Raw genomic sequence first — 15918 nt, 5'->3', positions numbered from 1 at the left:
GCCAAGTCTCCAACTCCTCATAGCCACCTCGGATTTTAAGTCTTATTTGGAACCCAAACATATTGGAGCCCCTTCATGTTGGTGATGATTTCTTTGAACACCCAAATGGGTTGGTTCTACCATCGGTCCTTTCTCCCAACCATATGTTCAACCACCTTATCATTTTCCTTCTTCTTGAGAATGTAGTAGTTGCTCTTGATCTTGTTCTTATAGTTAGACTTGGTGTATATGTTGAAGATCTTATTGTAGAGGTTCATGATCTTCTTCTTCTCTTTGATCTCCTTCTTGACTTGCTTGCATTAGAAGGACTTGTGGCCTTCTTGATGGCACTTGAAACATGTAACGATGGACCCCTTCGCAAGCTTCTTCATCATGGTAGCATGGTTATCTTGAGGAAGTTGGACATGGTTCTTTCCCTTCAATCTTACCAAGTCATTTTTGAGCTTCTCCACTTCTTACTCGAGCTCATCATTCTCTTATGCAATGAATTCATTATATGGTTCTACAATAACATCTTAATACATGTCTCATTGCAAAGGGGTACCGGTGCATCTGGCACACAAAGGTTGTCCAAGGAGTCGTCAGTCGTGAGGTAGAACCACTCTTCCCTCCAGCCCAACCACGATGATTTGAGATTCATCTCCAGATAGGAGCTCGCGACATCATCACGAAGACGAAAGCCGCAGCTCCCTGGGCTGCAACCTGGCCGTGTAGAAGAACTGGAAGAAATCAAGGCAGGGCTCGAACCCAATGAAGTTTTCGCACATGTGAGTAAAGACACTCAGCATGATGATGGAGTTGGGGTTGAGATGGAGGTGGCAGATATTGTAGAATGAGATGACGGTGGTGAAGAATTCGAAGAAGGAGGGGACGAGACCCACCAATAAGAACGAGGCGAAGATTACGATCTCTCCCTGGCGGGGAGCAGGGACCTCGCCCTCCCCCCAACGCGACATCATGAGGACAGGCGGTGCGGAAGTAGGTGATTCTCGTACATCTGCTTTAACTTTGCAGCGGTGCACTTGGACTTGGGGAAGTCAAGCTCCTTTCTGGTGCGCAGCGCCATGGGAGCACAGTGGTGGCTTTGGAAAGAGAGACAAGAGGAGATCAGAGGCAATGGGCTTTGGCACAAAGGCTTGGGGTGCGAAGCGGTTTCTAGGGGCTTCTGCCCTTCAATTTATAGGATCGACTTAGCCTCGCCGCCTCGAATTCTGAGGGTCGTTTGGGGAACCAAAATTCCCTCAAAGTTCAACGGCCATCAAGGTTTCTCTCTTCCACGATTCTCTCCCTCATGCATGCCCTCATTTTTCTCTCTCCCACGATCTCTCTCTATGGACGTTTAACCTCCCCTCGGGATGCATATCTTGAGCTGGCTACGATGGTGGACCGAGTTGCTAAATACTCCATGGGCAAAACTCTTGTTCACCCGGGGCCCAAGTGGTACGACCAAGTCCGACTACGTCCTTATGAAGAACAACTCAGATCAACATATCCGCGATGGAGCTTTGGAGCTACTGTCAATGTAAAGAATATAGGGGTCCCCTACCAGGATGGCCCACAACAACCAGTTTTGGCAGCATTCGCTTTGTTCTCTGGCCCAAGCCCATCGCACGACCAGTCAGCGCCAGCGGGACCACAACCCTGGCCTTCGTGGGATTCCCCGTGACCAGTCCTTGCTGGTCAAGGGTCAGGTACTCGTGTAACTCGTCAAACCTCATTTAATGCTGCTACTCATGCCGTTTTCCTTTCCAAGCGTTTTCTCTCCAGTTGAGGCAGCATGGTCGGCGCAGGGTTCCCGTATCCCGTCCTGCAACATTAATTTTTGCCAGACGGGTTCGCAGACGTAGCAGAGGGCATGGCAGGCGTGGGTGGGAAAACGTCGATGGGACAGGGCAGGCCGGACGAGCCCGGATGCAACAAGCGGGGACGCAGCCAACGGATGGGACGGGAATCTCAATGCTCCAGGGTAGGCACAGCGCAAGCATATCTTGTACTGGCGACCTATCCTGATCATCTAGTCAGGTGTGGGTCTTTTTGTTGGGCCCACATGTAAGACTTCTACCCATTTGGATTATAAAGGGGATGTCTTTTGTAAAAACAGGGGGACTCTCTCTGAAAAGAAGAATTGACAGGATGTAGGACTATTACCCCACGGGGGGCCTGAACCTGGATAACTCTGGTGTTCTTGAATAACAAACACACACATTCGAGAGTCACACCCGGAATGCCAATCACGCACCCACTATCCAGCATACCCCGAAATCATTGTCAGGGATTTACCCCCGACAGCGGTGATCTTGTTGAGCACTTGACTTGGAGTTATCTTCTTGATGTCATTGTTTTCATAGACGATGGAGACTATCAACTTATACTTTGAAAGAAGAGCTTGAAGTATTCTTATCACCACTTGATTATCGTCAATTGGTGTCAGATCTAGCTCATTGATCTCATTGACAAAAATATTCAAATGTGAGTATATGTTATTAACACTTTCATAAGATGGTTGTTTGATACCATTGAGCTTAGTAACTAACACATAATATTTCTCATTACGTATATCCTTTGCACCTTCATGTATTTCAATGAGACTAGTCCAAATATCATGTGCATTGGTGAGAGAATAAACATGATTAAATACATCAACATTTAAAGATGATAAAAGGATGCTTTTCACCAATGCGTCTAATTTCTTCTCTTTGTTGGTGACACGTGGTCTCATCTATTCTTCAGTGACCCTCCAAACATCTAAACCTCGGGTTTACAAATAATAAGATATTAGAATTTTCCATCGAAGAAAATTTGTACCATCAAAGAGTGGAGCATTATGGGAATCTATCCCAACCCCAGACGTCACAACTCTATGTGGTTAAACCTATCAAGAGTACGAGGCTCTGATACCACTTGTAAAGGATCGGTGATATCCTAAGAAGGAGAGAATTAGGACACTTGAAAGCCTAAACCAAATTGGCTAAAAACTTTATAAGATAAACCTATCTTAATTTCTATATAAATATGTTATAGATTTATCTAGTGGGTTTACTCTATCACTCAAGATAATTTCAACCTACTCTAACAAAGTAAATTGCAAGAATGTAAATACGGAAACATAAATAAGGTAGAGAGACAAACTCGATATAAGAGATTTTTATCATATGGTATCGATAGTATGAATGTCACCCTTAGTCCACATTGGAGCTCTACCACGGATATACTCTCGGTCGGCATCCAATCATGCCTCGTGAGTCACCAAGCCACTATGGCAAGGCCTCAAGCTGGATGAGCCATCGAGCCACCAAAGCAAGACCTCACCACTAGTCTCTCTTCCGGTCACTTACTGTTGTGATCACTTCGGAACTTGAGCCACCAAGGCAAGGGCTTCCGCGTCCCCGTATACGTATCTTGCCGCTACTCCACACCAAGTCGGAGGGTCAACAAGGTTGAGCAACTCCGGCTCAAGTTACCGGTGAGTCACCAAGATTCTAAGGTGTCAGCGTACCACTTGATACAAGCTAGGTTCACTCCTTGATCCACTCTCTAGGGAGCTATCACCTAACAACACTCTTTCTAGACCTATAAGTACTAATCACTCTCTAATTGTGGAGCTTAATCGTCTTGGATGGCCACATTAAGCACTATAGTGGTTTGGATGTCTTCTCAAGTATATATGTGTTTCTTTGAACTCCAGCAGCATGCCATACCTTCAAATTATTAAGTGGATAGATATTTATAGCCTCAAACCTGCCAACTAGTTTTTTTTTAACGGCTCAGAAAAGCTGTTAACACCGGATGATCCGGTGAGAATAGTAGTACTAACAACGAATCATTTGGTGAGCACATCTTCAAAAACTAGTCGTTGGACTCCCACTCAAAATCATCCTAAACATCGGATACTCCAGTGTATACTTTATCTACATCACCAGACTATCTGGTGAGTTATCCTGAGCCAGAACGCACTACTTCTTCTCTGTGCAAAACACTCTGGTGTAAGCCTTTGTTGCACTTCCTCTTGACGCTGGACCAGCCAATCAGTTCATCTTTGTTCTTCATCACTTGGATTGCCTCTGCAAGAAATGCTCCGGTAAAGCCTCTGGTGCACTCACTTCCAATCACCAGACCTTCCAGACTGTTCTTCAATCTTCAACACCTGCAACCCTTTCTGCAATAATTGCGTTGGTATATATCTTTCGCTGATCATTGGATCTTTCGATTACTTCAAATTTTTCTATCCCAAGCAAAAATACTCCGATGTGCACCTTCTTTATCAACATCGGACTATCCGGTGGTTTCTTCAATTCTGCTCTTATATGCAGATAAAGCTCCAGTGCTACTCTTTGTTAAGCACCGGACTATCCAGTGAAAACAATTCTTCTGAGACTTTTCCAATACAATCAATTTTTATTCTGACTATGGTGACTTCTTTATGTATTACATCTATAAGACTTACTAAAATATATGCTTAACAAACATATTAATCTAATAACTATGTTATCATTAATTACTAAAATTACAATAACCTAACAGGATAATTTTTGCTACCACGGTAAGTTCAATTCTGTTGCAAAGGTCAGTCGCCGTGTTCCACCAGTATCTTTCGTATTGTTGCATACAAACTATTTGAAATTTCATTTCTGAATTCGAACAGTTAAACCTAACGCATAAAAATAAATCTGCACAACATCACTTGTTCAACAATTGAAACAATTCAACCTGACAGTTACAGCAATTCAGCAAATTCAGCTCCGCATTTCTAACAATTCAACTTGATGTACGGAACAATTGAGCTGAACGATCAGAATAATTTGACTTGGATTTTGCCTTTATTTAACACCCCGGTGGCATTTAATATAAAGAAATGGTAATCCGAACAAGTCTGCAGCATCCAGCAAGGTAACGAAGACATGACGAACAATAAAATAAAAAGAGAGATGCAAGAGCAGGCATTGCAGCAATCAGCACATACCAAAACAGCCCTCAAGAATACGTATTGAATACAATGGGTTACATAGCCTTATTACAAACTCTGATAATGAATAATTCAATTTGACACACGAAGCTAGTTTTCTGCAAACAGAAAGGTGCCCTTGCTATCTCCTAGATTTGTGTGGCCACCCCAGTATATTGTATGTATGAAACCTGGTAACATCTCCATGGGGCAGTATACCGATGTAGTATATGTACAGAAGATGCTTTTGAGATGTCCACAGGAAAGCTCTAATGAGTTTCAGCAGAAGGGTTTGTCAGAAGATCCAGCGCGCGCTTCAGGTGATCCACAGCAACAGACACGTCATCGAATGCAAGGGCGCCAACCGCAAATCTTGCTGCCTTGTGAGCCTCGGCGATCTTCACAACTTCTGGCTGGTAATTGCTATCATACCTATATTGGCTGGCTGGTGGTGCAGCTGTAGTAGTAGCTTGATATGCAGAATCAGCACTGGAGTGATGTGTTGGGGCAGAGGGATTTGACGCAGGAGAGTATGACGTAGCAGCAGGACCATCGCCTGCAGGGTAGAATGATGATTGATGCGTTGGCACAGAAGGTGATGTGCTGTCCTGGAAGCTTGGATAAGACTGGAAATTAGGGTAGTTGTATGGGGCAGGCGGGGTCTCCGTAGAGTAGTAGTTTTGAGACGTGTGTTGAGGTTCAATTGTGTAGGGTGGGGGTTGGTATGTCTGAGGATAAGCTGAAACATCTGGTTTATCATTACTATGAGGATTGTAGCCATCACTGGAAGGGTAGTCTGTTCTTGTGTAAGGGGGTGGGGAATAATTGGATGGTTGTTTGTGGACCTCTTTAGTAGGGTAGTCTGTGCTTGTGTATGGGGAAGATGAATAATTGGGTGGTGGTATGTGGACATCAGAAGGATAATCCGTTCCTTGGTGTGAGGGAGAGGAATAAGATTGTGATGGAGATGGATGCTGGGACTGAGGGGGTGGGGGTGAATAAGGTGACTGGGCAAAGGAATGATCATGGAACTCTCTACTTTGTCGAGGCTCATTATTTCCTGGCTGGATAGTAGGCAAGCTATCCCGCCTACTAAAATCCTGCACACAAGAAGATAAATCAAGAAAATGGAAGCTACTTCATTGAAAGAAATTATCTAACCATGTAAAAAAGATGCAAGCTACAACCACTAAAGAAGAGGTGGGGAAAAACCTTGTCTACAGGTTGAGATGGTGCTTCACTGCCATGCTGCCTGCTGCTGAAGGACTCGCTTCGCCCCATATCCTAACAGACCAAACGATTCAAATAGAATCAGTGATTGTCAAAGCTGCACGAAGTACTGCAGCACAACGGCTGTAAATTGTCGAGTGTAAGGTCTTCCACCGGTTAAGTTTCATAATAAAACAAGATGTCGAAGCATTAAAAAGAAGGTACAAGGAAATCCTCGCTGAATGCAAATTAGTTGTAGCTTTTGGAAAAGCTGATTCCAGAGTTTGGCTTTAGAAAGGCTGATTTTGGACTGGATTTTGATGCATATGAAGTATACAATATAGTACCACAAAAGCAGCTCAAGACCAGCTTGTGGATTCTAGTAGTGAAGGTAGCTTTTGATTCTCAGAATTGGTTTCTAGAATCAGGCTGTTTATTTCAGCTTTTGTTTCTGTGGGCCAGAAGCTGAAAAAAGCTAAAACAAACAGGTCCTGAGTTTTAAAAATAAAAATTTCATGAATTGTTGGCTGCCTGGCACTGGCAATGGCTGCAAATTCGAAACTGAAAACAGAGAGGTAGCATAATTCTCCAGAATCTATGATATATGTTGCATGGATAATTTACATTTAAGATGAGAGGACTTGATAAGTAGATGTAGATGTAATCTAACTCTTGCTAGGTTTTACTAACTTTCAGAAAGGAACATTAGGAATGGTGATAGTACCATGGAAACAAATTGGACTGCTATGAAAAATACAAAGAGGCAATTTCAAACTTGTTAAGAATTAGGAGCATGGCAAAGTTCATTTTGAACCCACTACTAATGAGTCAGGAGGACTCAGGATAGTTACATGAGGAATCGTGGTACTACTGACAGGTGCTTCATCTTTATCCCCGCCAGGAGGTCCAGCTTCAGGCTTTCGTCCTTCTTTGAGAGCTTTTCTTATTTCAGCTGCTTTCCAGATGGCATATTTCTGCTTCTGCTCGATCTGTTAAAGGCACAATAAAATGGAAGGTAAAACATGTATACATACATATATGTTGAACCTTTCAGCGTAGGTCAATAAGATTATACAGAAATCAGTATAAACATAAACTGACATGCTCACACCAATCTTATATGACATCACGATTATATAGCAACAAATGGACTAGTAGGCAATAACATAGTAAACCTACATCAGGTTGAAGCTCGCCAAACTGGTTAAGAATCTCGAAGAAGATGCTTGCAGCATAGAAGGTTTTAGCAGTATTTCTGCAAAATACGCATGTTTATATGACATGCATTAGTGAGACACTGTAAATAGATAATCCACCATGATTGAAGCAGAATGAGAATTTTGGAAAGTATTTACATGTCAGCTCGTCCAGCACGGTCCTGTTTATCTGCTTTAGCAAAGACGTTCAATGCAAACCCCTCCACGTGAAAATGATCGTCAGGCCCCAAAGTCAAAGATTTCTTGTCCTGGAAAATGAGAAAACATATTTAGTAGTGGGTGAAAAAATCTCTAGAGTGTAAATGAAACAACCAGCAGCTACAAAGACTCACAAAGATGCATTATATGGGGAGGATAAAGAAGACAATACGTGATTTGGTCTTAAAAATCAACAAAGACGATTAAGGGCATCTTAACAGAACATACAAGAATCCAGGTAACTGAGCTAAGTGATGAAATGGAAACCATAAGTATCAGAAACAAAGGGCATAGCAAAACCATTTGCATGCTATATTGTTCATTTGTGTTATTTGGTGCATGAATAGGTAAAATTTGGTGCTCAAAGTCTTCTTTTTCTTGTTTTAATATACATATTTACAATATAGCATTAATCCTTCACCATCATATACGCACATGCGTCTTCTTTCCATAATTAACCCATATATGACTCTGCATACTGTAAGAGTTATTAAAGGCGGGGTGACTGCTGAAAACCCAATTGCTTATTTATAATCATGATCCCAAAGTCAATCAGCATCTAGCCAAAAACATCTAGGGGAGAGAAAACTACAATTATGAACCAGAAACTATTTTATACTTACAATGATGCTGGTCCTATGCAAGTCAATGCCAAATCAAAATTAGTGTTTCTTCCATCACAAATGCAAAAGCTATCTAAATAAGTTCATACTGTTTTCTCAAGGTACTGTTGAGAATCTGAATGTAATATGTGGATATGATCATCTTCGGAGACATGCATCAGTTTAATGATTGCTAGAACCGAGAAATGATTATGGGACTACATAGATTTCTCCTTTCAATTCATCGAATGCTTGCCAAGGGCATATAACCACTATCCTATTTCTTCTTCAAACCATTGACAAAATGGGTTTTAGCCTTTTTCTTCTTACAAGATATCAGTGTTCCAATCTCCAAGCCCTTCGAATTGTTTGGATCTAGTGCTGATGTAAAAAAATATCCTATAAAATGTACATTTGAGGTTATTTGTGGTTGAAACTTGTTTGTTTAGTATCAATGAGTGTTTTATAGAAAAGGTATAATTCCTCACATGCCACTGGCTAAAACATAAATACCTAATATACCACTAGACCCCACACGTCAGTGACTAAGGTGGCCCCACGCGTCATAGACACACGATGGCATATCAGGGATTTGAGAGTTTTACCAGTGGCATATAAGGAATTGCCCCTTATAGAAACTAATGCCTCCAGTTTTTTTATACAAAAAAGATGTACAACTTATGTGTGCTAGTTCTGGCCATGCTTCTGGCATGGCCAAGCACACACACTGGTGACCATTGTTTTCTCCACGAACTATTATACAGCATTCCACTAAGTCGAGCTCAGTAATTCTACGAAAATCACTATGATATGAATGCTAGATGTAGTTGATAGCCGCCCCCCCCCCCCCCCCCCCCTTCAATCATTCTCCTACTCAATGGAGTCCTTCAGCAAGATATAAGACCCTTTTTGGTACCCAAAAAAGAAATCATGTACAGAATCAACAGAACAACACTTCAACAAAAGCTGGTTGTATAGAAACGTTTTTCTAAAACACAGCATCCAAATAACACCTTTTGGGTTGCTGCCGCAAACGTATAATAAGTAGATCTAAACCTAAAAAATAACCATAGCAACTGCTTAGTTTTCCCTTTTTCCAAGTGAACAAGAGAAGGGAGGCATGGATGTACAGGCCTTCTCGAGCTGGTTCATGAGGGAGACGAGGATGGAGTTGGTGATCTTGGTGCGCTCCTTCTGCGGGATCCTCAGCCCCTTCTCCATCGCGTAGAGCCGACCTGCCCAAACCGCACCGAACCCAAATTGAATCAAAACCCTAGCCAATCAATCAGCTACGATTAGGAAGGAACCTAGGAGGAGAGAAAATCTCACAGTAGTAGGCAACGAGGGGCTCGTGCTTCTGCAGCTCGTCGGCGCGCTGCAGGTAGGGCAGCAGCCCCTTGGCGGGCTCTGCCTCGCTCCCCATCGAAGGCGGGAGGATTTGGGACTCCTGGTGAGACTACTGGAGGCGACGGCGATCGCCGGAGGAGGAGGAGATGACGGCGGGAGCTGGGGATTGGAAGGCGGCGCCGCGGCGGATTGGTTTGTTTGGTTTGATTTGGGTCAGGAGTCGTTGCTGCCGCTGCGCCTTCGTCCGGAAGGAAAGAAACAGAGGAGAGGGAAGACGCTTCGGATCGTGGTACCCGAGGTTGTTGCACGTTTGCATCCGAGTTCTGCTGCGGCTGCTGGTGACAGCTGTCTGCCGTCAGATCCCATGATGGACGGTCCGCGTAAAGACACAACAATAAAATAAAGGGGCATTTATAAATATCTCCTTAATTTTTTATTTTTTAGAAAATATCACTCAAATGACAGCTTTAATAGTATTTTTTAATTTTTTTTTTACAAACTTACAATAACATCAGGAGTAATAGTTTCTTTACAATTATCCCTAAAATAAAACTGTCCACTATCTCTGTATCTATTTTCTTGTCTATCTCATGTCTATATATTCTCTATATAATAGCATGAGCTTCTTCCTACGTTAGTCTCAAATTATAATTTTTTTAAGATTCTTCAAATTTACCCATCTTAGCCATTGAGCATCTCCTCCGTCCTTGACTAGAAACTACCCCCACGATTCGCTAGTTGCCTAGCTCATCTCCAGCCACATCACCTATTGCTGCTCCATCGCACCTCTGTCATTCTTTATCTGCACAGCTCTACCGCCACCCTCCATCCTCACGGGACTGCCTTCACTGGCATCCTTCCACCGAAGGATGGTCAATGCGAAGTCATTTGGCAGGCTGGCTGTCGGTGACATGGGAACCGGGGGTCCTCGAGTCTCGAGGCTAGAACAGCAGAGTGCCACGTGGCACCCTCCCTCAGGAGTTATCTCCCTGAGGTCCGAGAAGACCAAGTTCCGGGAGAGGGTGCCCGGGGCCATGAATAGTGGTCTCCGAGTACCCGAGTTCCCCGATGATCCGAGAAGATCAAGTTCCGGAAGAGGGTGCTCGGAGCCATGAACAGTGGTCCCTGAGTACCCGAGTTCCCCGATGACCCAAGAAGGCCGAGTTCCGAGAGAGGGGTGCTCGGGGTCATGAACAGTGGCCCTCGAGCATCCGAGTCCCCCGATGACAAAAGAAGTCAGTTCCGGGAGAGAGTGCTCGGGGCCGCGAACAATGGCCCCCGAGCACTCGAGTTCCCCGAGGACCCGAACAGTCAAGTTCCGAGAGAGAGTGCTCGGGGCCATGAACAGTGATCCCCGAGCACTCGGTTCCCCGAGGACCAAGAGAGGGCATATCCGGGAGAGAGTGCTCGGGGTTGTGAACAGTAATCCCCGAGCACTCACAGTTCCCCGAGGGCCTGAGAAGTCCTTCACCGGTGGTCCCCACAAGGGCTCAGCGGTGAGATGTCAACTGGTGAGAGGCCCGATACTGCATTTAAGAGAGCGCGTGACCTGTCACTTCCAACCACTCCCCCCACGCTTACTATCAGTCCCTACTACGGTCTGGCAGGGGGGCGTGGGGACATTTAATGCACGGGTCCCATCGCGCATCATCCGGCGCGCCTCGAGATAACATCGCAGGACTCGAGGCACATCGCCTGCCGCCTTGCTGTGTCAGGCCTACTCTGACCGGGCGGGCACACGGGGCTGCTCGGTGGCTGCCCGGTGGGCCCTCCCCGCGGCACTCGTCGAAAGCAGAATGATGACGAACAAAACTAGACGGGGGCACATTTTCAACCCTCTCCGTTACCTCGCGCAGCAACCCATGATGTTGCTTTCCATTTATGGCATCTTGAAACTCGCGTCATCCTTTCTGGGCACGCTACCACCCTGACGGGTATATAAGCGGGGCGGGCTTCCCGGAGAAGGAGGACACGGGACACACCAGACAAGTCTCGAAGAACACAAGACACAGAAGATAGAGGCTTGGATCAACTGAAGAACAAGGAGCACGAAACTCTAGGCTTAGACAAATATTCTTGTAATACAGCAGATCCTCAGAGAGACATTCTCGGAGCATTTATAGCATACACATAGGAGTAAGGTGTTACGCTCAATGCGGCCCGAACCTGTCTAAAAATCCCCTGAGCATTTACTTCCTCCTGCATTCGATCATTCCACCCCACCTGCATCTCATTTACTCCCATTTATTTCACCTACGAAGCGGATTCAGAATCATCCCCTGGCCGGATCTCAAAGGGGGTCCCTCCAGATCCCCGCTTGAGGAGTTCACCCTCCGACACTGGCCTTGGCCACCTCGAGCTCTAGCAGGGGAGGGAGTTTCTTCCGATTCGGCCTACTTTGAGAATATCATGACAGACATGGTTATTATTGTAATGTAGACTAGAGTAGTTGAGGTATGGCTATAAATATCTAGCCCCTTTGATGTAAGCGAGGATGAATTCCAGTGATACCATATCATTATACCAATACATGTTGTATAAACATGGGATTTTATACTTATTCCCTATAGCTATTTTCGATCGGTGAGACCTTCGGTGCTCCAGACCTTTGTCTCCGTGCTCCCACTCTTCCTCAGATGTTCGAATATGTGAGATCCGATGTGGACTTCATTCCTTCTAGCTCCTCGCTTTGCATCGGTTGAACCTTCAAGCTCAGTCAGCTCCTTCAGTAAGCTTCGACCTCCCAGAGGAATGCCCCCCGCTCCTTGACCATTCTTCGAGTCCATACCTACAACCAAAGTAGCCCAACAAAAGTAGTAGCTTCACAGGTCGCTTGACATCTATAGGGTTGGTTGAGGCATACCGAAGTCAAGGGATGTTAATGTGGTACCATTCCTCCAACAAGCCTCAATAAGAAGGGTCTTTGTCGTTGTTTTCTAAAAAAAATATTTAATTAATGGAAAATTAAAAAATAATATCTATTTTTCAAATATTGCAAAAATAGTACTATGTCAGCGAGTGAAGTGCTGTTAGAGTCTATATCGGAAGGCGAGATGACAATAGTGATATGCTAGCATCTCGCTTGCCGATAGGTGTGGGCCTCCGCCTTTACTGTGGTTATTACTGTGACAACTTCTATTGGCAAAGTCTCTATCTGTGACAGCATCCTACCGATATGGTCACTGTCGGCAAACCACATACCAACAAGAGCACTAGATAAGGGGCGTGGCACCGCCCGCAAGGGGCAGACGCCCCATTGTTCTTCTTCTTCTGTTCATTCGGTTTTGCACAAGAGACAGAGGAAAACATAGTAGAGGAAGACATGAGAGGAAGAGGGGAGGAGGAGAAGCTTCATGATTAAGGTAAAAAAAAGAATCATTATTTTTCTTGCTCGTAGAAGTAGTATAGAATAATTTAGAAAATGTAGTGTAGAAAAAAATAGTTTAGGAAATAGACTTAGAAAGTAGTGTAGGAAAACTTAGGGTTTAGAGTTTAGGATTTAGAAAAAATTAGTTTAGGAAATAGACTTAGAAAATAGTGTAGAGCAAATTTGTGTAGAAAATTTAAATTAGTTGTACAAATTTAGTGTGATGTAAAATTAGATTTAGAAAAAATAGTTTAGAATATTTAGTTTAATGTAGAAATTTAGTGTGATGTAAAAATAGACTTAGAAAATGTAATTTGGATTATTTAGTTTAGTTGGCACAATTTAGCATGAGTTAGGAAATATTTTAGACATTTCTATAAAACGTAGAAATAATGTTAGAATAGTATAGAAATTTTAATATAGTGGCAAAAATTTTAGCGTGATTTATGAAGGAGTAACCTTTTGAATGATTTTTTATTATGGATGTCAGGAGACATCATTTTTAGTGTGTATTATGGAGATGAATATGTTATGCAATGTTACAGTTGGGTGGATTTAAGTAATTCTCGGGTATGGAGGTCGGTCAGAATAATCCTGTTGAACTATGGTGTAGTCAAGTGATAGGGATGTACCCTGTTGTCATACGAGGTGTACACACCAGACTTGTACACTTTCGTGGAGTACAGCGTGCTTGACGTAGTGGATAGTTCGATGATGAGTACGCTTTGGTGCTAGTATGATGTAAGTATATGCAAATATGTGGTTTTCAATATAGTATTGATGCTATTAATTAATTTTGCTTACACGTTTTTTGCAGCCACGGTGTACTACTGGTATGGCACACGACATGTACCCTACTTCATCGCGTGCCTAGATCAGCTGTTGGAGGATCGCATGCGCTGGACACCATATACGGTAGCCGATGTTAGGGCTCGTGCCCCATTCGGCCTTAGAGCACAATGTAGCACAGACAATACCTTTTAGTTAACACGGAGGAACCTCATCTTTGATATCCACATCGAGCCTTACAGCCCTGACTGTGTTATATTCAAGATCTCCCAAGAGTTCCCTCTGCCAAGGGGGCACCATATGCCCAAGTCCATACACAAGTATGTTATATTTTTAAAGTACAATTCGATTAGTGTTCATTTACTTAAACATGGCTAAACAAAATTTTTATTTGCCTTGGTCACGATGTCACATTCATTGCACAACTGCAGCAGTGGGTGGATGATTGGGTGGGTTCTGCTACAGACGTCTACAAGGTTGTAGGCCCTTACGACCACTCCAAGTACCTGGCCTACCTCTATTGGTTCTAGGGGGGCACTTGGTGGAGGTGCTTCCCGGAGCAGCAAAGTGAGCTTCCCCACTAGGCTAGTGTTAGTGACACGTTCACCATGAGGCCACTTGCCACATACAACGAGCAGGTTAGTTTGCCTTACATCTATTTGCCAGTTGCAATTTATTCAATAACTTTAAACTTTAGCTTGCCTACAAATAGGCATCTGCGAGGAGGTGGGAGACAACCTCCTTGCCCTCGTAGATCGGGTGAATTGGGATCCAACGAGAGTGGACTGGCTAGAGCTTATCAAGAGTCTACGTCGCCTTGCACAACACTATCATGATGCCATACATCGTGCTTCCTGCCACCCTAAATGTGACAGTGTGGCTAAGACATCTAGGAGGAGGTCTCCACCATCACGTACTGCACTAATCCCCTCACCTAAGCAGGAGGGCACGTTGTCCCAGGTGCCACAATCTAGGCTCACTTTCATGTCCACACCAGGGTGGTACCAGATATGTTATTTTGTTTTGAAACAATTTATTTTCTTCTATTCACGTTTACAGCTATTAAGAAAATTGTTCATAATGATAGGTTCGCAATGGCACTCTGGGGGCTTCGTGTATGTTTCTTCTCCTTCATTGGGGACTACGAGCATAGTTTGGATGACTAGTTCACATAGCCTCTCGTCACCCATGGTTTCTCTTAGTTGTTTCAAGTCCCACAGCCTACACAACCTACACAGGATGATGCATCCACCCCAGCGGCTGCGCCTCGCCATAGGAACCCTCCAGACCCCTTGTCCTATCCGAAGGACTAGATTTATCATCATGGTAGAGGATATGGCCCTTGATCTACTATTTTTATGTTATTTGTATCACTACGCTTGAGTACTTTGTTTAGAACTTGTAGTCTGGACTATGTTTATGTTAATTGCATCTCTACGTTTGATGACTCCGTTTATAACTTCTACTCCTTTGTACTTTGATGTTATTTGCATGTTACTCTTAATTTGGCTGTGCACACAATAATAGTTTCACTCTTAAAAAAAATCGCCTAAAGAATAATTATTTTTTGCGAAAACCAAAGTTCAGGGCCTTGTTGGCAAGCCACATGCCGACAAGATTCTTGTCATCACCGATAAGGTGTCCTATCGGCATCCCCATTACTGACGAGTCCTGTTAGCACAAGATTATGCTGACAGATTTTACTATAGGCAAGAGAAATGATGACAAGAGCCGTATAGACATCTCACCTACCGACAGAGTATTACTTCTGCAATTTCCCAAAAATGGATATTATTTTTGCAATTTTTCATTATTTCAATATCATTTAAAAAAAATTCTTTGTCATTCATTATGATGCGGTAGCTCTTCCCTTTGCAGTCGTCATGCCCAGACACCATTGCTTCTTCTAATGTCATTGCCTTGATGATGTCCGATGGCTCACCACTACCGATGAAGGGCATAGGTATGGACGCGTTGTTGTGGAACCAATCTAAGGAAAAGATCAATCTCACCTATGTGTTGAGCCCAGGAATCAATCCCAATATATAGTGACTTCATAGATGAATATCATTACAATATCACATAATTAATCATCATTAAACATCTTACAAAAGTGACCTTCGAGGGTCAATATCCAAATAAAACTGCAGCGTAGTTATATAGACTCTAATCCTTCATGATGACTCCACAAGGCACGATCGACGTAGAATGAAACTTAGAACGATCCATCCTCAGCAAACTCTTTAA

General features: G+C 43.6%; 1 protein-coding gene across 2 annotated transcripts; it reads right to left on the bottom strand.

Annotated features, from left to right (window-relative positions):
- Positions 1 to 4940: 4940 nt before the first annotated feature.
- LOC133926745 (protein HOMOLOG OF MAMMALIAN LYST-INTERACTING PROTEIN 5-like) lies at positions 4941 to 9805 on the bottom strand. Of its 2 annotated transcripts, none has more exons than XM_062372805.1 (7): positions 9498 to 9805; positions 9303 to 9403; positions 7507 to 7616; positions 7331 to 7406; positions 7027 to 7140; positions 6155 to 6226; positions 4941 to 6042 (listed from the first exon to the last, which is right to left on the bottom strand). In XM_062372805.1, the coding sequence occupies exons 1-7, from the start codon at positions 9589 to 9591 to the stop codon at positions 5212 to 5214; spliced, it is 1398 nt and encodes a 465-aa protein (XP_062228789.1). In that variant the 5' UTR covers positions 9592 to 9805; the 3' UTR covers positions 4941 to 5211. The 2 variants fall into 2 exon arrangements, with proteins under 2 accessions (XP_062228789.1, XP_062228788.1); XM_062372804.1 differs by having other exon boundaries at positions 7003 to 7140; positions 9498 to 9804.
- Positions 9806 to 15918: the final 6113 nt, after the last annotated feature.

This window comes from Phragmites australis, chromosome 8 (genome assembly GCF_958298935.1).
Source record: "Phragmites australis chromosome 8, lpPhrAust1.1, whole genome shotgun sequence".
Classification (NCBI taxonomy): Eukaryota; Viridiplantae; Streptophyta; class Magnoliopsida; order Poales; family Poaceae; genus Phragmites; species Phragmites australis.
This window is presented reverse-complemented; position numbering and strand designations above follow the sequence as displayed.